Source organism: Lissotriton vulgaris, chromosome 4_1, assembly GCF_964263255.1.
Source record: "Lissotriton vulgaris chromosome 4_1, aLisVul1.2, whole genome shotgun sequence".
Classification (NCBI taxonomy): domain Eukaryota; kingdom Metazoa; phylum Chordata; class Amphibia; order Caudata; family Salamandridae; genus Lissotriton; species Lissotriton vulgaris.
This window is the reverse complement of record NC_141691.1, coordinates 1,804,686,615-1,804,710,643: the sequence shown is the minus strand read 5'-3', so window position 1 is coordinate 1,804,710,643 and position 24,029 is coordinate 1,804,686,615. Positions and strand designations below refer to the sequence as shown.

Here is a 24,029-nt window from a genome sequence, read left to right as displayed (position 1 = left end):
CCTCTTTTTCTTCTTTAGAGCTGGCCTCATATTCCTGAGTAAGGTTCCAGGTGGGGTGAGGTCCAGTCCCCGATCAAGACGGGTGAGCAGTAAAGTATTATATATACGAATACCCAGACTCAAAGAGAACGGGCTGGGTCTATTGTTATAATACAGTAAACATTGGTTGGTTGTTTGAGAGAGTGGATTAACCAGAGTATTGTTTGTTTGATTGTTGTGATTATTGTGTCTTTGTTAAGGTGCCATCTGCATCCCTTGAAGCAGAGGATCTGAAAAGGATAGGTTGTATTGATTCCAACCTTCTTATTAATCAATTTCAATTTCTTTTGCTTTGAACACCTTATAGATTTCTCTGTTGGTGTGGCAATGCAGTAGCAAAACTTTACTAACGAACAAGTTACTTACCTTCGGTAACGCTTTTTCTGGTAGATACAATATCTGCCTGTGGATTCCTCACCTTGTGAATATCCCCCTTGCGTCAGCAACATTCGGAAATTCTTTTGTAGCCTCGCGCCGACGTGGACTCGGACGTCATAGAGACACGACATCGCTCGCGACTCCGCTGACGTCACCGACGCCTACAATAGGCCCACGCCGGCGTGATGACATCAGTTCCGCCCTTTTTTCCGTGCCATCGAGGCACACGGACGGACCAATGACAGTAGATATATACAAAGTATACACAGTACACAACAGTCAAGGCAAAACACACAGTGCAAAGCAAAGGCAGGAAAGCAATTGAAACATTTCCTTGACATCAAAAGAATTATACATTACAGTACAATAACTCTGGCATAGAAGAGTGGACAACGGGGAGGCGGGTGGGTCAGTGAGGAATCCACAGGCAGATATTGTATCTACCAGAAAAAGCGTTACCGAAGGTAAGTAACTTGTTCTTCTGATAGATACATCTGCCGTGTGGATTCCTCACCTTGTGAATAGAGTCCCACAGCAGTCCCCACTCCTGGAGGAGGGAGTCCACTGTTCTAAACCAGAAAATCCTGAAGGACAGAGCGAGCAAAGTGACCGTCCCTCCTCACCTCGGAATCCAAGCAGTAATGCTTCGCGAAAGTGTGGAGGGAAGACCAAGTTGCCGCTCTACAAATATCCTCAACAGGTACACCTCTAGCCAACGCTGAGGTCGAAGACTTAGCTCTTGTAGAATGAGCCCTTATACCCTCTGGTGGCTCCTTACCGGCCAAAGAGTAGCAGATCTTAATGCAGAGAACGATCCATCTTGATAGGGTTCTTTTATGGACCGCCTTTCCCTTCTTGCAACCAGCAAACCCAACGAAGAGCTGGTCCTCCAAACGAAAATCCTTGGATCTGTCCAAGTAAAAGGAAACCGCCCTCTTAGGGTCCAGACGGTGCAGTCTCTCTTCCTCCTTAGAAGGGTGAGGGGGAGGATAAAAGGAAGGTAGGGTAATGGACTGACCCAAATGGAAGGGAGTCACCACCTTAGGCAGAAAAGCAGCCCTGGTCCTGAGAACCATTCGATCAGCATGAATGGTCAGGAATGGGGGCTTAGAACTCAGAGCTTGAAGCTCACTTACCGTCCTTGCCGAGGTTATTGCAACGAGGAAGACTGTTTTAAAAGTAAGAAGCCTCATGGGACATTTGTGAAGAGGCTCAAATGGAGCACCCATCAAAAAGGACAAAACAAGATTTAAGTCCCACTGAGGCACAATAAAAGGTGAAGGAGGGAACTTATTTGTGAGGCCTTTCAAAAATCTCAAAACCACGGGAGATTTAAAAAGAGACGGCTGGTCAGGCAAGCAGAGAAATGCCGACAGCGCCGAAAGGTAGCCCTTCACAGTAGCAACAGCAAGCCCCTGTTGCACCAGAGAAAGGGCAAATTGGAGAACATCAGACAAATGGGCTCTCACAGGGTCAATAGACTTCTCCCTACACCACTCGACAAATTTCGACCATCTATAAGAATAGATGGACTTAGTGGAGTCGCGCCTGGCGGATAAGATGACATCCAAAACGTCAGGCGGGAGGGAAAAGGAATTCAGGTTGCCCCGCTCAATCTCCAGGCATGAAGGTGTAATGTCTGGCGGTGGGGGTGTAGAACCTGCCCCTCCATCTGAGAGAGGAGGTCTGCCCTGAGAGGGAGACGAAGCAGCCGGTGAGAGGAGAGGTGGAGAAGATCTGAGTACCACACCCTTCTTGGCCAATCCGGGGCGACCAATATAACTTGGGCCCGGTCTTGGCGAATCTTCCTCAGAACCCGAGGACTCAAGGGTATGGGAGGAAACGCGTAAAGGAGTTGATTTCCCCAACTCAACTGAAACGCGTCCCCCAAGGCTCCTTGCATTGGATACAGGAGACTGCAGAATGAGGGCAGTGAGCATTCTCGCAAGTGGCAAACAGGTCCACCCGAGGAGTCCCCCACACCTGAAAGATGTTGTGAACCACCTCCGGGTGAAGCCTCCACTCGTGATCGGCAGAGATCTGCCGACTGAGACCATCTGCTCGAACGTTCAGAACCCCGGCCAGATAATTTGCCATCAGACAAATCTGATGGTCCTGAACCCAGGACCAGAGACGCAGTGCCTCTCTGCAGAGACACTGCGATCCCACTCCTCCCTGTTTGTTGATGTACCACATCGCGGCCGTGTTGTCTGTCAGGACTTGAACCGACTGACCACGAAGGGAAGGGAGGAAGGCCTTGAGCACTAAACGAATCGCCCGCAATTCTAGAAGGTTGATGTGAAACAACCTTTCCTCTGGAGACCAAAGACCCTTGACCTCCAGATCCCCCAGATGAGCACCCCACCCTAGAGTGGACGCATCCGTTATCACCGTGGCCACCGGAGGAGGCAGATGAAAGGGCTTCCCCTGAGACAGGTTGCCTTCCACGCCCCACCAAGACAGATCCGCTGCAGTTTCTCTGGAGATCTTCACTGACTCCCTGAGATCTCCGTTGTGCTGAAACCACTGCCTGCGGAGGCACCACTGGAGTGCCCTCATGTGCCAGCGTGCATGGTTGACCAGGAGAATGCAAGAAGCCATCAGACCGAGCAGGCCAAAGACCTTCAGGACCGGAACAACCGCTCCATTGTAAAATAAAGGGATCATTTCCTGCATGTCGTGAATCCTTTGAGGTGGAGGGAATGCACGACATGCAGTTGTGTCCAGTACAGCACCAATGAACAGGTTGCGCTGGGAGGGCACCAAGTGAGATTTGGGTACATTTATCTAAAAACCCAACCTGTACAACAACTGGATTATCTCCTGCAGATGATGAAGCACAATCTCCGACGACTCCGCTTTGATCAGCCAGTCGTCCAGTTAGGGGAATACAGGAATCCCCGATCTTCTGAGATGCGCCGCCACCACTGCCATCACCTTGGTGAAGACTCGAGGCGCAGTAGTAAGTCCAAACGGAAGGACCGCAAACTGATAGTGCTGCGATCCCACCGTAAAACGGAGATACTTCCTGTGCGACTTCAGGATGGGGATGTGGAAATACGCATCCTGAAAGTCAAGCGACACCATCCAGTCTTCTTCCAGCAGAGCCTGAGGAACCTGAGCAAGGGTGAGCATCTTGAATTTCTCCTGCTTCAGATAAAAATTCAAGATCCTGAGATCCAGGATTGGACGAAGCCTGCCATCCTTCTTGGGAATCAGGAAATACCGGGAGTAGCATCCCTGACCCCTTTCCCGCTCTGGGACCACCTCTATCGCACCTTTCCTCAATAGAGTTTGGACTTCCTCCTGAAGGAGAAACAGATGTTCTTCTGAGCAATACCCTTGGCAAGGAGGGTAATTGGGAGGGAATTCCCGAAAGGGAAGAGCATACCCATTTTCTACGAGATTGACAACCCAAAGATCTGATGTAACCGATTCCCAATCTCGTAGAAAGTGGGTAAGCCGGCCCCCCACTGGGCCTACATGATCCTGAATGGTGGATCTAGGGCTGCTTTTCTGTGGCTGGGGGGTTGGAGGAGGTGGAGGAGGAATTGGGCTGACACCCTCGAGGACCTGCTCTCTGCTTTCCCCTGAATGATCTATACAAGGTATTCTGCTGCTGCTGCTGTTGTTGCTGCTGCTGACCTTGTCTAAATGAACGAAAGGAAGAGCAGGCAAACCCTCTAAATTTCCTGGCCGTAGAACCTCTGATCTGAAGGCCAAGAGATCTAGCCGTTACTCTGCTGTCCTTGAATCTCTCCAAGGCCGCATCTGCTTTCCTTCCAAAGAGCCCCTCACCATCGAAAGGCAAATCCAATAAAGCAGACTGCACATCAGCTGAAAAATCAGATGACTTCAACCAGACTGAACGCCTCGTGGCAACCGCTGTGCCCATGATCCTTGCCACTGAATCCGTAGTATCAAGCCCGCTTTGGATGACTTGACGGGCAGCCGCTTGAGAGTCAGACAAGGCTTCCTCAAAGTCTTTCCTGCTATCCTCAGGAACCTTAGGGATTAATGAACGCATAGAGTCCATAAGAGCATGAATATATCTTCCCATAAGGCAAGTGGCATTACAAGATTTCAGTGCCATACTAGCCGAAGAAAAAGCTTTTTTGCAATTTGGTCCTGTTTCTTGGCCTCTTTGTCGCCAGGCACCTGCGGAAAAGCCCCAACCGACTTTTTTGAACATGCGGCCTGAATCACCAAACTCTCAGGAGACGGGTTTGATGACAAGAATGCAGGGTCCTCAGGAGCCACCCTATATCTCCTAGCCACACCTTTGGAAACTGTAGGAGCAGAAAAAGGCTTTTTCCATACCTCCATAATGGGATCCCTTTAAGGCATCATTAAATGGTAGTAAAGGCTTCACTACCGAATTTGGAGAATGAAGAACCTCAGTCAGTAAATTAGACTTAAATTCGACAGTAGGCAAAGACAAACCCAAAAGTCCAGCTGCCTTCTTCATGACTACATGATACGGTTGAACATCTCTGGAGGGTGCATCAGATCCCGAAGGCAAAGACCATTCCGGGGAAAATTCGAGACCACTTGCCTCTGCCAGGTCATCAAAACTACCCCCATCCAGCTCACCTTCCTCCATGTCAGAAGAAGACTCATCAATCCTCTGTTCATCAAGCAGACGTTGAGCTTCTCTTCGAGACCTGAATTTAACTCGAAGTGCAGCCGAATCCAATGCCGAATGCGACGGCGCCGGAGCCGACTTCGGAACCGAATCCGAGGGCTTGGAAGGAGGTTCCATAGACTTGCTTGGAGCCGGTGAAGTCGGAGCCGGAGTCATCGACTTCGGGCGGGCCGGCATCGATACCGGCGTCGACCCTGGTGGAGCTTGGTACTGCCACAGCGGAGTCGGGGTTGGCATATACGGTATGAATGGTGCCAGAGCATATGAGTGAGGAACACCCAAATTAAAGGCCATAGGACCCATGGGACCCGAAGGCGCACCAGAGGGGAACCATGATCTCGAGAAAACACCATACATCGCGTTTAAAAACGCAGAAGGGTCCTGACCTGGCGTCGGGAATGGTGGATGCTCAGGATGACCTCGAGGTAGGTTTGAATCTGTTTCCTCAACAGGATTCGAAGACTCTCCCTCAACAGGAACACCATCGGCGTCAACCGGAGCCGGAGACCGAGCCGGAGACGGAGCCAGAGTCGGATCCGGAACCGGAGTCGGAGAATGGACCACTGACTCCGAAGGCGAAGCCTCACCTTCTTGATCCGACACTTGCAGAGGAATCACTTTCGACTTCCTCCTCCTAGGAGATTTCGATCTTGAACCAGACTTATGCCCTGAATGATGATGGGATTCATGCCTCCTTTTCTTATGCTTTTTTCGAGAACCGGAAGCGTGATCAGATGAAGACTTTGAGGCCGACACCTCACGAGACCTCGACCTGGATCTCGACTTCGATCTCCTCGAGTGTTTTGAAGATTTTCTAACCTTACTCGTCTTAAGCCTGGCCACAAGAAGCTTTGATTCCCTCTCTCGAAGAGCCTTCGGATTCATCTTCTGGCACGATGAACACCCTTCAACGTCGTGTTCCGAACTCAAACACCATATGCAGTCTTGGTGAGGGTCCGTAACGGACATCATCTTCCCACGTTCTCTACAAGGCTTAAACCCTGTCTACTTTGTCGACATGACAACTGAGCAAAAAAGGTCAGAGAATGGAGAATCGAGGAAACAAAGTATTAAAGATACTAGAAGCTACAGAGTAACCCGAAACCGTTAGCGGAAAAAAGGGAACTGATGTCATCACGCTGGCGTGGGCCTATTGTAGGCGTCGGTGACGTCAGCGGAGTCGCGAGCGATGTCGTGTCTCTATGACGTCGGAGTCCACGTCGGCGCGAGGCTACAAAAGAATTTCCGAATGTTGCTGACGCAAGGGGGATATTCACAAGGTGAGGAATCCACACGGCAGATGTATCTATCAGAAATAGGTCCTGAAAAAAGCCTGGGTTCATTTTCTTACCCGCATGGCTGAAACATGTCGACCTAATATCTAGCAGTTATTTGTTAACACTGCTTGTTGCACTGTTTTTATTTAGATTGTTACGGGACTTCTTTAATAAAATTTCTCTTCTCTCCTAACAACTCTGTTTTAAATATGACACTCACTATTTCATGCACTGCACGGTTTCTCAGAAGTTATTTGAGAATTTCTTTGTGATTATCTATCGAAGAAACGTACTATCTGTTTTTTCGCAGGGTCTGGCTCTCCTTTGTTGACCCATTTCAGAGTTTTTCCCACAAGATAGCCTCTATGGTCAAGAGGCATATCGTCCAACTGGAAGGATGACCAGATGATAATACTGATCACTAAGATAATTGATGGGAATCCAAGCTCTGCTCAAGGTCTCTCTTCTTCTGATCCCTCTCTGGCACTTGGTGGCATTGTTTTGAGACCCCCAGTTCATTTGTGTAAATTGATATTTACAAACCTTGCCAGTGAACCACATTCTTGCCAAATCACAAGCATGGACTTTTTTACTGACCTTCCCAACCTCCCCCCAAGGGGAGTGCTTGGTTTCTGGAGTTTCTGTTCCTTGAACGGGCTCAACCTTGGGAAGGATAGGAAGTCCAGCATCGGCTCCAGTGTCATTGTTGGGTTAGGACCAGGTGAGTGCATGACAGTTTGCATGCTGTATGTTCTGTGTTCTCTGCCTATTCGACTCAGGTGGCCTTTCAAGTTAAACTGTTCTAATATCCCTGTGGCATTTGATATAATTGAATGTGTAATTCCCTTTAAGGTGTCAACATTTTGTTTGCTGGACTAAAATTCTTTGAAAATAATTTGTTAACTTGAATTTTTCAAAGTCCAAATCCTAACCAATGAACTCTGATTTCATCACCTGAGTTGGTCCACCACCAGTTTGCCAATGGCAGAAAGTTATCAGAGTGTTATGTATTTTTTTTTAAAACAGTGAATGAGGAGTAGTAGTGCATGACATGGTCTCCAAAATTAACTTGCTCTTCATTGAAAATACTGCACTGTACAATGACTGGCAAGGCAAACTCTGCCCCACCTTCCTCCAGAGAGTAAGCGCTGCTCTGCTGAAATTCAAACAGTACCTCAAATCAGGCTCATTCAGAATATGCAGTCTGGAAAATTTATAATTTGGAAAAGTTGTTCGAATTTTCATTGACATCTGCTTATATAAGGACGTTTGTATCTATCTTGAGCATGTGGTAAATTGTTGATATTCAATTTATCCCTTAACAATTTTCTAGTGGATGTGGTAATGCGTTTGGGTCTCACAGACATTTATGGTACAGGCAAGTACTCTAGGAAATTCATGTATCTGTGCAGACCAGTAATTCCTAAAAATATTTGGGACTCACATTTATAAATTAGTTGCTATATCATGCATAAAATGTATGTAATTTAGTATGCTTTTCTCTTAGATGCACAGTGCACGAAGATACTTCTTAACTACAAGTACGCAAACAATAAATACAATAAACACAATCTTGATACTACTAGTAATCACCAGTTGGTTAAGACAGAAAGTTGCATACATTCCAAAAAAGCTAAATAAAAACCACTACATAGGCAAGACATTTTTTTGTCAGCAATACTAAAAGACAATCAAAAATCTTACCTAAATGAAGCAAAACCCACATTTCCAACTTGCAGCAGGACAGGGTATATACCGGGTGGCAGACTGGGCAACAGGCAGACAACATTTGTGGAATTCACTGCAAGTACTGGACACAGACCCGCACCTATGTATACTCTAGTGTCGGCCAGTGCATTTCCAAAGTTGGAGCCATATAATGTTAGATATCTGTTTCCTAAATCAGAAACATGTGTTATTTTATTTACCTAATGGCAATTTTTCAACATTGTAAAGTTATACATATATTTTTCAATGTGTTAACATATCTTTCTAAAATATTAGAATATTTTTATCTAACTTAAAACTTAAGCTCAGATTTACTAATTTATTACGCAATGATGTACAGCAATCAAATTGTCTGTGCTGCTTTTCACAACATTGTAGATTCGGAGGGAAGTCTTATCTGCTATGATTAGCCTGTTGCTGTCATTCCCTAAAATGGTTTTTAACAATTCTGCCATAATGCACAGCCCCCCACCACGGTGCAGTGATCAGTGTGCTCTTTCTAGCATAGGATTAGATCTGGAAGCATAGACTTCCTGTACACATCACCATGGGTTGACAAACTCAGATGATTCCCTATCATTAGATGTGTACTGCAGCATACACTCAAAGTTTTTTTTTATCATAAGAAATGAACACATTTCTTCTTGTGTGCACCTCTGTGAAGCAGGGATATCTTAGGGATTTTCGCGGCTCTTGTTTCAAACAATTTCTGCTCTATTTTCAGATAACACCTGTCCATTGAATTATACATTAAAACATCTGAAATGGTGAAAGAAAGACAACAAATGATACACAGTAACCTATATAAAATTTGAAAGGTCTCATCCATGCCATTTAACCCACGCCTTTTTTCTGGCTCTCACCTAGGACTGTCTCGATATAGCACACAATGGAGCACTATGAGGCAGATCACTATGAGTATATAGGATTTTTGAAAAAAACTCTTTGTCCAAAAGAGTCAGGATTTAGCAGATTTCATTCTAATTTCCATAACAATGACACCACAAGACATTCAACATGATGATGAGACCTCAGAAAATAACCACAAGACACATTACATAAATGGCGATGCCATTGCTTCTGAGAACATTACTAAGAGCTGTAAGGGCTAGTCTAAACTCATAGAGATAGTGCATTGTGCTTAATAGAAACATGTGTCAGGTGGGGAATGCACAACCCTATCCAGTGTCACTTTTTGATGTCCACTGCTTATGTACTGTCCTTCACCTTGCCTTTTTCCACCACTATTTTGACTCAACACAGGTGGGTTGTTGAGGTTACCCTTTCCAGTATTTTTATTACTCTCAATTTCTCCTTGGTCTTCAGCTTCATCCTTCTTCACACAAGTAAATAAGCTCTACTGTCATGTGCTTGTGTCAAGAAAAGGAAGGAGATACACATAGAAAGGGATAGAAGGAAGGATATGAACAAAAAGGATGAGCAAGAGGAAGAAAGAGAGAAAAATCAGATGGCAAAAAAAATGCTTCAAAATAGAGAATGTGTGTGAAATGCATTTCAAGGAGGATGAATACATAGAATATTAAGTTAGAGTAAAGTGACAGGAAGAATGGAAGCATGAGGTGTAAAAGTGTAATGAATGGCGAGAGTAGATGATGGAGTGGAGTGAGAAAGGGGGAGGGAAACAAGGTTGATTTATAAAAAAAGTGTAAAAAAATAAACGAAGGTGCATAAAAAGGGAGAAAAAGATACAAGGAAATAAATTGATGGATAAAGAAAATGAGGCCATTTGAATGAGGGAGCATTAAGGCAGAGGCATAAAGAAAGGGGAATAATGGTATAGTGAAGAACAGAAAGAGGAGCATGCAGAGAAAGAGGAATGAAAAGATGAAAGGGTAGAATAATGATATTCTTGACATAAAAAGAAGGATATACACAAAGGCCCTCATTATGATGGCATCTGGACAAACACTGTTTCATTAAGGGAACTGCCCGTCCATAGGTCGGTGGTTACGCACACCAAATTAGGATGTAACTGCACATGGTGCAGTCGCCAACTTCCATTTTTAAATGGGAGCTTATACAGTGGGCAGAAACCGCCAGCAGCACAAGCCCCCATTGAAAAAATAACGTTTTTGCACATCCCTGCACAGTGTGGCGGGCACCTCATGGTGCCTGACACATGATGTAGGGATGTGAAGGGGGGCACCATAGGTGCCCCACAGGGCCACAACCAGTAGGCCAGGGTAAGGGGCCCTACTAGGGCCCCCCAAAGACACTAACCAACTGCAGTTCCATGTCGGAAAGGCCGACATGGAACTTCGGTCAGAAAATAACATCAACATCCCATCGTCAGAAACGCTGTCTGTTTGGGATTATGAGGCCTTTCTGACTGGCAGGTTTAAACTCCGATCGGCATCTTTATAAAACGGCGGTCTGAGTTTAATCCTTAGATGTCATTTGGCTTTCCGACCGACACCCAAATCAGGTCCAAAGATGCAAGAAAGGAAGAGAGATGTGATGGCATTTGAAATGCACAAAGTTAGCACAATGGGTGTGTAATAGGGGAAAGTATTTTATATATCATGCAGATTTTGGTGAAGTAAACATCAAATTCTGTTTGCTTTTCCCCAAAAACCTAATAGAGGTGTTATTTATCCTACCTGCTAAATTACAAACTACACAGTATAATCATGAATCAGTTGGTATAAATAGCACCTTCATTCTGACAACTCTGTATCAGGGCCTATGTGTGATAGTTATGACACTTTTGCAGCTTTCCCCTGACAAATTCTGGCAGGTCAAGGGAGATTAAATTTGTTGGGGAATATTCCAAGAAAAAAAGCAAAACGTGTAATTTTCAGTTTAAAAACAATTCCATGACTTATGTCTCATTTTTCTTGTAAAACACAGACTAGGAGGTATTTACAAAGTGTGGTGAGTACCTCACCTTGTAGTAATGGTATTTACAAACTTGTAGTGATAACCTTAGTATTTTGACTTTGCTCTGTGATAAAGTGAATGGTAATGTGGTAAGGCGAATACGAATCTCCATCTGTTGCTTTGCAGTGAAAAGTTTTAAAAATGCTGTTTTTGTGCATGGCAAGCATTAAGTTCCAGCAGGCATGCTATCCTTTTTCACACTGCATATTGCCTTGAGGAATGAATTCTTCATAATTTAAGATGTCAAAAGCAGGCAAATCTTTAAAATGATTTCTGCATGTGCTAAAAATTAAATAATAATTACTTCATTCCAGACTGAAGTGCAGCACCACATGTCCTGTCCATACTCTGAGATTTTTGGCAATACGTTTTTTAAACTATTTTGTTTCCTGTGTCAAAGTGAGGTCAGCTCTATCTTGGGTTCCACCACAGCCACTCCGTCACTGCTACTCACTTGCAATGTCTCAATTTTCCCACTGCAGCTTCATTAGTCGAGCACCCCACCATTGATAAGATCTCTGAGGCTTCCACACAATAAATACCATAAAACATTGGCCTGTGCAGCAGTTCTATGCATTAAGTCTCCATTACATTTAACCATTATATAAACAGGCGGATGCAGCTAGACATTTTTGCAAGGCATCTGCACTTTTTCCTGAGAGCACTAACAATTCATTTTTAAAAACCAGATTGTGTCTTATAGACCTTATGTGACCTTATCTTCACTGGTATTATGTCTTTGATCAGTTGCTGAAAGTCATGGAGGATCTTCTGTCCCTTCATCATGGATTGCTATGCTTTTTTATCCAGTTTTCCTCCTTTCTGTCTAAGTCAATGTTTTCAAAAAGCATGATAAGCAGTCATGTGAAGTTGTATATATTTGATTGAAAGCATTTGATCAATTAATGCGGGCCTCCCTTGAAACGTTCCACATTGCCCATGCCTTAACATGTATCTGCCTTCAAGTAGCCATTATTTCTAGCTGCATAGTACAGCCTGCCTATATATTGGGCTTTGTGTCAAAACCTATGGGTGTGCAAACTGATCCACCCAAGTAAAACCCACTGGACACTGAAATGCAAAGCAGAACAAAAAGGTATTTGCACCTTTTGCGCTGAAAAGTAAATGCCATGAACTAGTTTGTGTTTCTTAGCCCTGGCCTTAGTAAACCTGGGCCTTGCTGCCTATAGAGTGCTACCAAGTATCAGACCATTCACTTGACAAGAGAGCTCATAGGGAAGCTAGAAACGACATTATAGCCAGAACAACATCCATTTCCCCGCTACGTTCACCACATGTGCTTGAATTTGCTGCGTCGGCAGAGGGAGTTAGCCAATGGAAGACACACCAGGCAAGCTCAATGCAATCAGTAAAATCAGTGGGTATGTCGCTCCGCTCTGTCCCACATTTGGACTCCAGCATCTTGCAAAGCTGATTTGTCCCATAAGCAGTCGTCCCATTGTATTGTTATTCTTAAAGTAGGTCCTGCTACAATGCATACATAATACATTGTGGGATTTCTACCATATGAATTTATGTTTGGTTTATTATCTATACAAATATATGCGATTTATAGAAAACAAATAATATTTTGAGCACCTGCTACTATAAGAACACATCATTAAAGTAACAAATAAAGAAGGACTAATTGCAAAAAGTTACATTAAGTCACAAAACTGTGTGTATTACGTAAACATATTACTTTCATCATTATGAAAGACGGCTTTTGTATATTGATATATATTTCCTCATACTACAGTGCAATGTCTATGTTGTCAGGTTTGAATTTTGTTAAAAATCAAGCTAAAGTGGCACATACTAAATCAATATACTAAAGAATGCTATTGTCCTGATACATATAACACTTGTGTTCACTTGAAGAGGAGCAAATTGTTCTTCTAAATATACAGCCATTTCAACCAGCCATACCTGTGACTAGGTAGCGGAGAGGCTGATAGGCAGATGCCACAAGTGCATACCCTACGCTCACATAATCTGATATAGAATAGTTACTCTCAAACCATTGGCTCTTTAGTTTAGGTAACAGCTGTCTGATTTTACCAGGCTCCTGCCCCTTCACTCCGGTCACACATTGGAGAGCCACAGGCAAGTACCGGCGGTAAAAAAACTGCCTCTTCTTGGATGGTTACCCCCCAACCAGGTTCCACTGCATGTTCCCTAACCTCTAAAACATGTCAACATTGGCTATACACCGGATTGCCATATTTAACTTACCTATAACTCCATAGTATAGGATACAAAAGTGTACCAGGGGTCTATAGGTTTAATGACACTAGTGGATTGCAGCACATATTGTGCCACCACTAAAGTGACAATTCAAAGTGTGTCTCCAAACATTCTGCCAGGCCTACACCTACCTTTTTAATTCATTTATGTCACCGCTAAAGTGGGCCCTAAATGTCCATAGGGTAGGGTACATTGTATTTAAAAGAAGGACATGTATATTTTGTATTTTAGATGCCCTGGCAGTGGAAAAGTCATTTTTCACTGTGATAAGGGTGTCTCTACCTAAGGAAAGCACTGAGAGTTACATTATACCCCCTTAAGATGGTGAATTTCAATTTGAGAGTATCTAGAAAAAAATGCTTGAGGGCTAATTTTAATAGTAATTGAAATTTTTCTGCCTGAGCCTAATGTGCCTTTATGTCAGTGTTCAGTGCCCCTCAAGAGCTGAATGGCTTCTTGATTAGATGTGAAGTGGCTCCCAGAGCTTAGACAAAGGGAGAGGGGTTGACCTTGCCATGACAGAAAGGCCATCTGGGCTGTGACCAGGAACAAATCTAATTTAAAAAGATGCATTCACTGTCACTGCTAGATGTAGCTCACACTTGGGCCTGCCCCCTTTAATCCTCTGCTAACCACCTAGCAAACTCTCAGTGGGAGAGGAGAGGCTTTCTGGTACAGATTTGAGTGACCCCAAGGGAGGCTTTGCCCATTATCAGACACACAACTCTGAGTGAGCACAGGGAGCTTTCCAAAGAGAACAAAAGGTTGTGCCATGTTGATTTTAGGAAGAGAGGGGCACTATGGGATAGTTTACTGTAACACACACAGGAAGTCCTGCAAAAGTGTAGAGTCATTCCTGTGAACTCTTATCATATTGGTTATGGAGGGGCCAGAAGTTTCCCCCACCCACAGGCTGGCAATGGGCATTGATGTGATACCCCTAGTACTGTATCTGTTTGGCAATTCTTCTTCCCAAGGACTGGCAGGAGACCAGGCCTCTATGAAGCAGAAGCCGTTGACTCAATGGTTGGATCCAACTTGCTGCTTTACTCTCCTGAAGCAGATCTCACTTTCCCAAAAGTTTCCAAGTGCGAAAGTAGAGGGCTTCCCCAAGAGCATCGCCAAGCTGAAGTTGATCAATGTTGAGTCCTTCCTGGGGCCATACTGCTAGACTTTGACTGCATGGACCATTCCTACCTTCCTGGACAATGGCACTGGGTCCCCACTCTTCACCACCCTAGCACTATTGAACCCTGACAAGGGTCAACCCTGCAGGCTGCCCCACAGACAACTAGTTGACAACCACCATTTCTCAAAAAGTTGTGTAAGTCCTTAGGTAACTCAAGACCTACCTAGTCCTCATACCTGACCTGCACTCCATCGTAGTCATTTTCAAACTTTAGACTTGTCCTTATCTGGTTGGTTGGTTGATTGCTTTATTTCGATATGCATATATCATAAAAGCGATACAAAAGATTAAAACAGCATGTCGAAAAGAGTATGACTGTACATTAAGTAGAAAACAGTAAAACACATTAGTTCGTCATAAATTAGTTAAAAGGAGATTAAATTGATATGGACAGTCTTCTAAGTCTAATCAACCAGGCCCATTTTAAAAACTTGGCAACGGCACAAACAATCGGGGGGCTGTATTAGTTAAAAGAATCCGAAGGGCGACAGAGTGCTGGCGAGTACCCAATTCTCTGCAGATAGGTCCAAGCCAACGTGATCTTGGTCGGCCATAATCTGGGCATTCGAAAAGAAAATGTGGCACAGTCTCTGGTTTATCGGGACAGAGAGCACAGTATCGTGAAAAGGGCTGGGATTTGTTCCACCTGGAACAGAGGTCAGCCAAGGGTAGCAACCCCAGCCGAAATTTGATGTACAGGGACCGGTCCATGGCAATTGTTATTAGGTCCATGTACGGCTCGTAGGCGACGACATCTTTTATCAGCAGAAAAGCTGCGGTGGTTTTGCAGTGCTGCTGATTACTGATGCGCTTCACACGGACCCACTCCCAAAAAAGTTTTTTTAGGGTCTCCTTCGGGGGAGCGGAGTGACTATGCCAACAAGAGTCCAGGCCTAGGACCCCTAGGAGGTGTTTGATGTTCTTCAGCCATTTGATACTGTGCCAACCGTCGGAGTGCATCACCTCAGCAAGGCCGTCAGCGTAGGGTTTTAGCTCCGGTACCCTCCACAGGCGGGCCCAGAGCAAGAGGGGTCGAAGGCGAGCCTGGTCCCCTATTGCTTTGCAGCCAGCATCCATGAGCACTGGGATAGTCGGACTACTCGATGGTATGGCAAGGAGATCTTTAATGAATTTATTTTCGGCCTTGCACAGTAAGTCCACTTTGCCCAGTCCCCACAATTCAGCTCCATATAGTGACGCAGGGACCGCACGAGCTTTATATATGTCAAGTAGGGGGGCAACACAGTGTTTTGTTGAGTTGTTAAACTCTTTGAGGAGGGCCCCCCCCACCCTTTTGTGGGTCAAAGCCATTTTGTTGATATGGGCGGTCCAGCTCATCGCGTCATTGAGTCGAATTCCCAAGTAGTCGAATTCTGCCACTCTTTCTAGGGGTATAGAATTCAAAATAGGGGGGCGGCCAAGTTTGCGGGGTGGGTGCAAAACTAAGTACTTGGTCTTTTCCACATTGATGACAAGGCCCCTGGAGGTGCAAAAGTCCTGGAAGCGATTTAGTAATGTCTGGAGACCTTGGGGGGTTTTAGAGATGAGGAGGGTGTCATCGGCGAACAGCAAGGTTGGAATTTTTACGCCTCCCAGAGTGGGAGCGTCTGCTGGTTCGCCGAGTAGATGGTCTACCACCCCATTGATATAGAGGGAGAATAGGTTGGGGGCCAGAACACAGCCCTGCCTTACTCCCCTCTCGACCCTGATCTTATCGGTCTTTTCCCCGTTCAACCCCCATCTAACCTGAGCATAGGTGTTTTTGTGCAGTTTAATAAGGAGGTTTAGTAAATACGGGGGCATCCCTAGACCGTGTAGCACCCTCCAGAGTTCCTCCCTGGGAACCAGGTCAAAGGCAGTCTTTAGGTCAATAAAGGCCAAATAGAGACTGCCTTTGCCTAGCTCCACCACCTTCCAGTGTAGTAACAGGAGCCTAAAAACCTGTTCGATGGTTCCGGTGCCTGAGCGGAACCTGGCTTGCATGTCAGACAGGATGTGGTTTTCATCCACCCATTGCGAGATCCTCCCCAAAATTGCTTTCCCCGCCAATTTCTGGGTCGAATCTATTAGGCTTATAGGCCTATAGTTCCCAGGTAGGTCCCTACTGCCCTTCTTGTATATGGGGACCACCTCAGCACCTCTCCAGGAATCTGGCACCGGGCCTCCCGCAACGATTGCGTTGAGGAGTGCAGAAATTATTACCCCCCAATCTTCCGGGTATGCTCGAAGAATATCGCCTGGGAGGCCATCCGGGCCTGCTGCTTTAAGTGGTACCAGGGTTTTGATCTGTTTTGTAACATCCAAAACAGAAAAGAATTCCAGGTCTTGGGCCAAGCTAGAGGGCGGGAGGTCAAAGGGGTCATTTAGTGAGCCTTCAATGGCAGAATAGAGTTTTTGGAAGTGGGAGAACCAAGTTTGGGCGTTGATGGTACAGGTCCTCAAAGTATCGTCAGGACGGTTCCTGTTGCCCACCAAATCCCAAAAACGTTTTGTGTCTTTCCCTCGAGTGGCGGTCAGAAGGTCCTGCCAGAAGTTATCCTCCCACTCCATCTTGGCGCTTTTTTGGCAAAGTGCCAGACTCGTTGCCAATTGTTGTTTTATCTATACTTTAAAAGCTCATGTATCTGGTTTCTCTTTTTGAATTTCTTTTGTTTTGGTGTTATTTTGTTCATTCAAATATTCTCTGTATTTATATCTTAGAGTAGAAATTTCATTGTGTTTTGTGTTCCACTTTTGAACCGCTTTAGTACTTCTATATGCTTTACAAATGTTCCTAAGTTACTAGGGGTTGAACTCGGGTTTAAATTATGGAAACCTTTATCTGGATCTCACAAGAATAGTTACATTATTATCAGAATATAACTTAATATTAATTATAATTATAACTTGCAATCTAGGTCTCACACTGGCCCTAACATCTTTACACTGAATTATGTTTACACTCTCAACTTACTATTTAAGGTTTATGTCATGTGGAGAGCAGTAACCTGCAATGCAGGCATAGGCATGTTAGCCCTCATTCAGCATCATACATATGACTGTTACAGTATTTCACAATGCAGGCCTGTCTTAAAGGAATGTGATATGCAGCATGGGCATAATTCACCACATCCCTTTCCAAACAAGGGCGAAATATTGACATGTGGATTCCACTTGTAAAGCATATTTTTCTTTGGAGTTTCTTCATCCAATTTTGTTACGAGTCTTCATATTAACCTAATGTCAATATTGTGGTCAGATGAAATAAACAAGCTTGCATATTAAAGTTTAAACATTGTACACCTTCACAATAACCACACAGGTCTGCTTAATATGAACAGTATATCACTTATTTGCTCCGCCTAATACTAAACAAAACTTAATGCCTTGAATTTAATGAAACATCATATTGGGCTGAAGGAGGCAAACTCCCGAAAAAGAAGGTAATGGGGTAAAATGTGAGTAAAAATGGATTTGCATTAAATCAATAATACATCACTGTTTAAACCATTTTCCACGTTGAATACAATTATCTATTTTATTTTCTAGGGCACTTACTAATGATGCAGCATTAGATTAGATAGTTTATATAATTTAAAGAAACCACAGTTGGCTTTGTGGTAGGAATTCTAGGAATCTTTCACTCCATTTGTTTTCTCTGCATCTTTACAGATGTTGGCTTAATGAGATTTTACACCAATTATATTTTAAGGAGTCCTGTGCCTTTCTAAGTGTGTTCATGTGACAATGGACTCACTGTTCGGCTGTTCTAAGGAAACAAATATGTTTTGTTATAGAAGAGGACAACAAAATGTTTTAATCACACACATGTGTAAACACATTTTTTTAACCAGCCAAATAATGATTTACATAGGATCTTACCTAAGACACTACTTGTATTTGGAATAACATCTGTAATTACTGGAGAATAGGCAATAGACGTATACAGAAAATGGCCTGTTAAAGTAAAATTGAATCCATTTACAAAAACATCAACACTGGCAAGTCCTAATTGTCCCTGTAAAAGAAAACAAATGGTTGATTAATTAATAGTTTTTTGTGTTCACATGAGATTATTTTGCAGATATAGTTCTATTTGATTTTATCAGAAAGTTCAATCAGCCTTTAGTTTCTCAATAGAGGTTTTTACCTAGAGAATTACAGGCCAATGTGCTGAGATACCCCTGAAATATGGAACTGAGTCAGCTTAAAGAAATATTGGTCCTTGTGTACTAAAAATTCATTTGGTAAAAGGTGTCGCAATTTGCAAATTGATGTTTACTGAATACAATGATGTTTTGTGAACCAATTATTTGAAATCTTCAACCCTTTAAAAATTGAAGACTTTTAAAAGATGGCGATAGTGGGAAGACAAAAGTAAATCAGAAAAAAAGAAGACGTGTTAGGGAGGGAGGAGAATAAGTATGGGTGATAGTTACCCCTCAAAATAAATAAAAGTAGGAAAAAGAAAAGGAAAGTTAAAATGGAAAAGGAGACATAGCAGGAAATAAAATGGGAAAATAAAAAAGAAGGAAACAAAGGGAGAAGCAATAAAAGAGGTGGAGGTTACTTAATTGGGAAACAAAATGGTAAAAGGTAGGAGGCAAAAAAGATAGATGGAGAGAGAGCGATTTCTAGAACATAATGCACAAAGCACAATACCACAATAAATATTAAACATACATATTGTGGAGTATAAAACAGTGAAGAACGAGGACAACAAAGTAAAAACATAGAAGTAAAAATTGGGAAGGTAAATAAACTCAATTTCAGAAAACTCTTTTGCTGTACATTTTTATCATCATTTCTGCAGATGAAAAACTACTCATAACAACTCATAAATTAAAATCTGATCCTTACGCTCCTAATTAAAATTTGAAGCTATTGGACGCTTAATTTAAAAAACATGCTTATGACAGCACACATTAAACTCAATACCCTGCTATTCATAACTGAAATATGTACGAAGACAATCATGAAAGGAGAAAGCAAGCACCCCCCCACCCTGATTGATTGATTGAAATAACGAGAAGTAGTAATATTAGTTACTATCACAAGCAAGTCCGTGAACAACTGAAGCCTGGACGTATGGAAGAAAGGATAGGATGGTTAGTATAAGGTAACCGAAAATGCAGAGAAAATGTAATGATGTGTATTCTTGATTCAACCTGAAGGCTTCCAGCTGCCAAAAGCATTATAGACAGTGACAAAACTAGGGACGCAAGTTACAAAGGATGTTTTGATTTAAAGGTCAAGCTTACCGATATATATTTATTTCTAATTTGAGAAATTTATATAAAACTCATTAACATTTCATGAAGAACCAGTGACTTGGAAAAATATAACTTATACAGGTGTTAGCTGCTCTTGATTTATAAAATTGCATACACAGGAAGTTGCTTAAGTTTCATTGTGTATGGTAAATTTTCTGTGTTGTGTCAGAGAGGTAGTCAGTTTAGTTCCATGGAAATTGGGTTAACACCCAATGAAGTGGAACTTACTGAGAATTCACATACCAATATGCATCTGGTTCCTCACACTTTTGATTAAATGTACATTGCACATTAAAATACTGGCGTAAGTTCCGCTCTCTGTATGGAAAAGTGTAACATATGCCACAGCTTATATAACTGAATAAGTCATTTTTTGAAGAAAAAACTCAAAAGGAGAAAGATTTCAAAATCGAAATTAAAAATGTGTATGATTTTGTAAATCTAAAGATTCTCCTATCACACACTTACAATTTATCATTGAATGAAAGAACTTTATGGATCAACCGAAATTGTTTGTGGGAAAAAGGTAAAAGGAAACATAGTAATGTGGGTCTCTCTTCCACCAGTTTTCACTTCATTTTCCAACTCTGAAGGCACTGAAAATGGAAGTATACAGTACTGAGTGGGGACTCTAAGAAAGAGAACTATTATTTATGGGGGACAGTCATTCTGGCAGGCAGTTGTCAGTAGGCTAATGTTTTTGCGGACTTTCAAAACTAATGCCCTGCTCAGGTCAGCTCCTTTCTTGACAGTTTTGGGGTGATTTGGTAAAAGGGGACCGATAAAAAAGGGGGGTCCCAAAACTTTCTCCATGTTAATTTTCATAGGAAACTTTAGACAAAGCTGCAGCCTGGACTGCTGAACGGAATTACACCAAATTTGGTTAAAAAGGTAGCTCGTGGCTCAGAAAATGACCTTTTGTAAATCCATTCAGTAGTTCCTGAAAAATTCATACATAGAAAAATTTGATATTTGGTGATCGCAGTGGATCCGCAAAGCCTCCCAAGCACAAGCTTGATTCTGATTTGCTGCCAACACTTCAAACCAGAAAGTGTTGGCAGCAGGCTTGCGACTTGGTTGAACCGAGTCACAAGAAAAAATGTAAAAAACAAGATAAGGGGCAGGGTTGAAAAACAATGGCCCCAAGGCCTGCTCAGTGGGTCCGATGTTTGTATTAAGCCCTCGGTGGGCCAGGTCCCGGGGTCAATCCATAATTGTGTAGCAGGGGACCCCGGGGGCTCCAGCAGCCCCGGGGACCCACACCTCCCTGGTGCTTTGCTAATAATGTGCGGGCATGCAGTTCCCCCCCAGCCAGAGCAACCACCAACTCCCAGGGGCTTCTTGAAAAAAAATGCATGGGGGCTCCTACCACCCCCACACTGCCCCAGGGTACGCCACCTTACCAGGGCTTGAATTTATTATGGGCAGGAGGACTTGAGGGCCCCCTAAACTCAGGTACTGCCACCTGCCAGGGGCTACTTGTAAAAAATAAGCTTGGGGGCTACAGCCCCCACACTCCTGTGGGTACCACCACATCCCTGTGGCACACTTCATTTAAATATGAGGTCCATTACGGATCCCTGGCCCCAGGGACCATCATCACCCTGGGGCTTCAAATCTGTTAGGAGGGGGATCATGTGCCACATTCCAGGAGCCATCCTTGGCCCTCTGCACCACCACCCCTCAGGCTCCAGCAATGTCCCAGGGTACCAACACCGGGACATTGCAGTTTGCACTGCTCCCGCCCTACCATTGGAAACTTGTGCTTCACTTCATGGAAGCAAAAGCAGAAAAACTGCTTTTGCTTCCATGAAGTGAAGCAGATTTGCTTTTAGGCAAATGGAGCTGCATGTTAGCAGCTCCCTTTGCCCAAAAGCAATGCCTGTTCTTGCAGGAGGCAGGAAGCCAACAGGGACCGCAGGGGTATTGGGGCTCCCCCTGTAGTCACCAGTGTGTGGCCAAGCCCTGGGGGATAGGGTCCCCCGGGCCAAAAGTGGCCCAGGCAAGGGGTGCCACGAGGCCCTCCTACTGTAAAAAATTAAAACATTTTTGGGAAAATAGAGCCAAAGTCCCATGAGGCCCCCCTACTTTTAATGGATTTTTTAAATAAGTGGCAATGCAGCGGAGGATGGGTTTCCTGGGGCCAAAAATGTTCTAGGTTGGGGATTATGGGCCCGATGTAGGTCGGTCGGTAACGGCCAAAAATCGGTATTTTCGGCCGTTACCGATCGGTAAACAGGTGAATGGCATGTAGGGGGCATTATTTTACAGAATCGGTAAAATTACAGATTCGGTAATTTTACCGATTCGGTAAAATAAAAAATCGCAAAATTTACCGATTCAGAGCCACCCATATGTAGGTGGGACTCTTCAGAGTCCCAGGAGCCTTAACGAATCGGTATTTTACCATCAAATCCAATTTGATGGTAAAATACTGATTCCGGTGTGCATGCACATGTGTGCATGCACACCTATGCCATGTGACAGGCAGACCTGCCCTTAGGGCAGGTCTGCCTGCCACATGGCACCCGTGCCGGTTTTGGGGGTGCCAGAGGGTGTCAAAGTGACACCCCCTGCACCCTTGTGAAATTCGGTATTTACCGATTCCGTAAATACCAATTCGGTAATGCCCATTCATTCCTATGGGCTTCAAAGCCCATAGGAATGAATGGGCATTACCGATTCGGTATTTACCAAATCGGTAAATACCGAATTCATCCGATTCGGTATTCCAGCACATCTGGAATACCTACATGTCGGACCCATTGATTTACCGATTTTAAGTTACCGAATCAGTAAAATTCGGTAATTTAAAATCGCTAAATAGTTCCTACCTACATCTAGCCCTAAGTCCCCTTGAATCCTGAGGGTCCTTAGGGGCCAACTAGCCCACCATATAATTCCAGTAAGCCACACAAAGTGGGATTGCTGAGAGGTGGTCTGAGGTTACCCCCTTTTTACACTACTCAATGCTGTCCTCTTGTGTCCTGAGGACCTACCCAGGGCAGCAGTGTGCCATGAGGCGTGTTTGCAGAGTGGTGTACAAAGGGGGCGTGGCCTCGGACCACTCTTCGCAAATCCAGCTGTGTGGGGCTTACTAGAGATAACAGGAGGGCTAGTTGGCCCCCAGTGACCCTTAGCAGGCAAGTGGACTTCATATCTCAACCAAGAGCGCACCAGGAGGCGCGTTTGAAGAATGGTAGAGAAAGGGGTCATGGCCTCTGTCCAGCTCTCAGCAATCCCACTATCTGGGGCTGAATGGAGGGAGCTATCAGGAAGGCTAGTTGGCCCCTAAGTACTCCCAGCAGTTAAGGGGGCTTTAATCCCTATCCAACAGCACGCCAGGAAGTACATTATCAGAGTGGTTGGCAAAGGGCGAGGCATGCTTTGAGAACTTAGCAATCCTGCTGTGTGTGGGACTTAGTGGAGGTAATAGGAGGGGGAGTTGGCCCCCAAAGATATCATTGGAGACCAACTAACCCTCCTGTTACCTCCAGTAAGTCCCAAACAGTGGGTTTGCTAAGAGGTCTTCAGAGGCTAAGTCCCCTTTCTGGCACACTACGGGTTGGGGGATGAAGTCCTCTTTACTCTTGAGGGACTTTGTGGGCCAAGAAGCCCTCCTTGTGCCTCCTGTATGTCCTACCCAGCAGAATTTCTGAGCACTGTTCGGAGGTTTAGCACCCTGTCTCCAGCACTCTGCAAATGTGACTACTAGTTGAAGAAGCATTGCAATGTAATAGGTTTTGCATTTGTGAGAGTTAGAGCTATTGGTGCTATAACTGTAAACGTTTTTCACAAAAGATTTTTAGTGGATGTACGTTGTGTGTAGTGGAATTGTGTGGTATGTTGTGCAATAAAATTATTTGGGTAGAAAGTATGTGATATTCTGTACTTCATTTGCTTCTTTCTGTATACCTCCTCTAATTTTTGCACCTCTCTTGCCTTTTTCTGCGCCTCTGTTGCCTTTTTATGCACCTCACTTGCTTCTTTCTGCACCCCTCTTGCCTCTTTCTGCACTCTTCTTCCCTCTTTGAGCACCTCTATGGCCTCTTTCCTCACCCCTGTTCCCTCTTTCTGTAAATCTCCTGACTGTTTCTGTACCTCGCTTGCCTCTTTTTGCACTTCTCTTGCCTTTTTGTGCCCCTCTGTTGCTTCTTCCTGCACTTCTCTTGCCTCTTTCTGCACTTCTCTTTGTCCACCTCCGTTGCTGCTTTCTGCACTTCTCTTGCCTCTTTCTGTACTCCTCTTGCCTCTTTGTGCACCTCTGTTGCTTCTTTCTGCACTTCTTTTGTTTCTTTCTGTACCCCTCATGCCCCTTTCTTCACCCTTCTTACCTCCTTTTACACCTCTCTTACTTCTTTCTGCACCCTGTT

The 24,029-nt window shown here is 44.1% G+C and overlaps 1 protein-coding gene across 1 annotated transcript in view; it reads right to left on the bottom strand.

Annotated features, from left to right (window-relative positions):
* The window catches only part of LOC147724582 (fibrocystin-L-like), a 2,246,326-nt gene that overhangs the window by 1,302,992 nt on the left and 919,305 nt on the right, over nt 1–24,029 (bottom strand). The window contains exons 34-35 of the mRNA XM_086918063.1: nt 18,266–18,401; nt 8,044–8,236 (exon numbers count right to left, since the gene is read on the bottom strand). Of these exons, the coding sequence (XP_086774189.1) occupies nt 8,044–8,236; nt 18,266–18,401 (329 nt within the window). The remainder of the gene's footprint in view (nt 1–8,043; nt 8,237–18,265; nt 18,402–24,029) is intronic.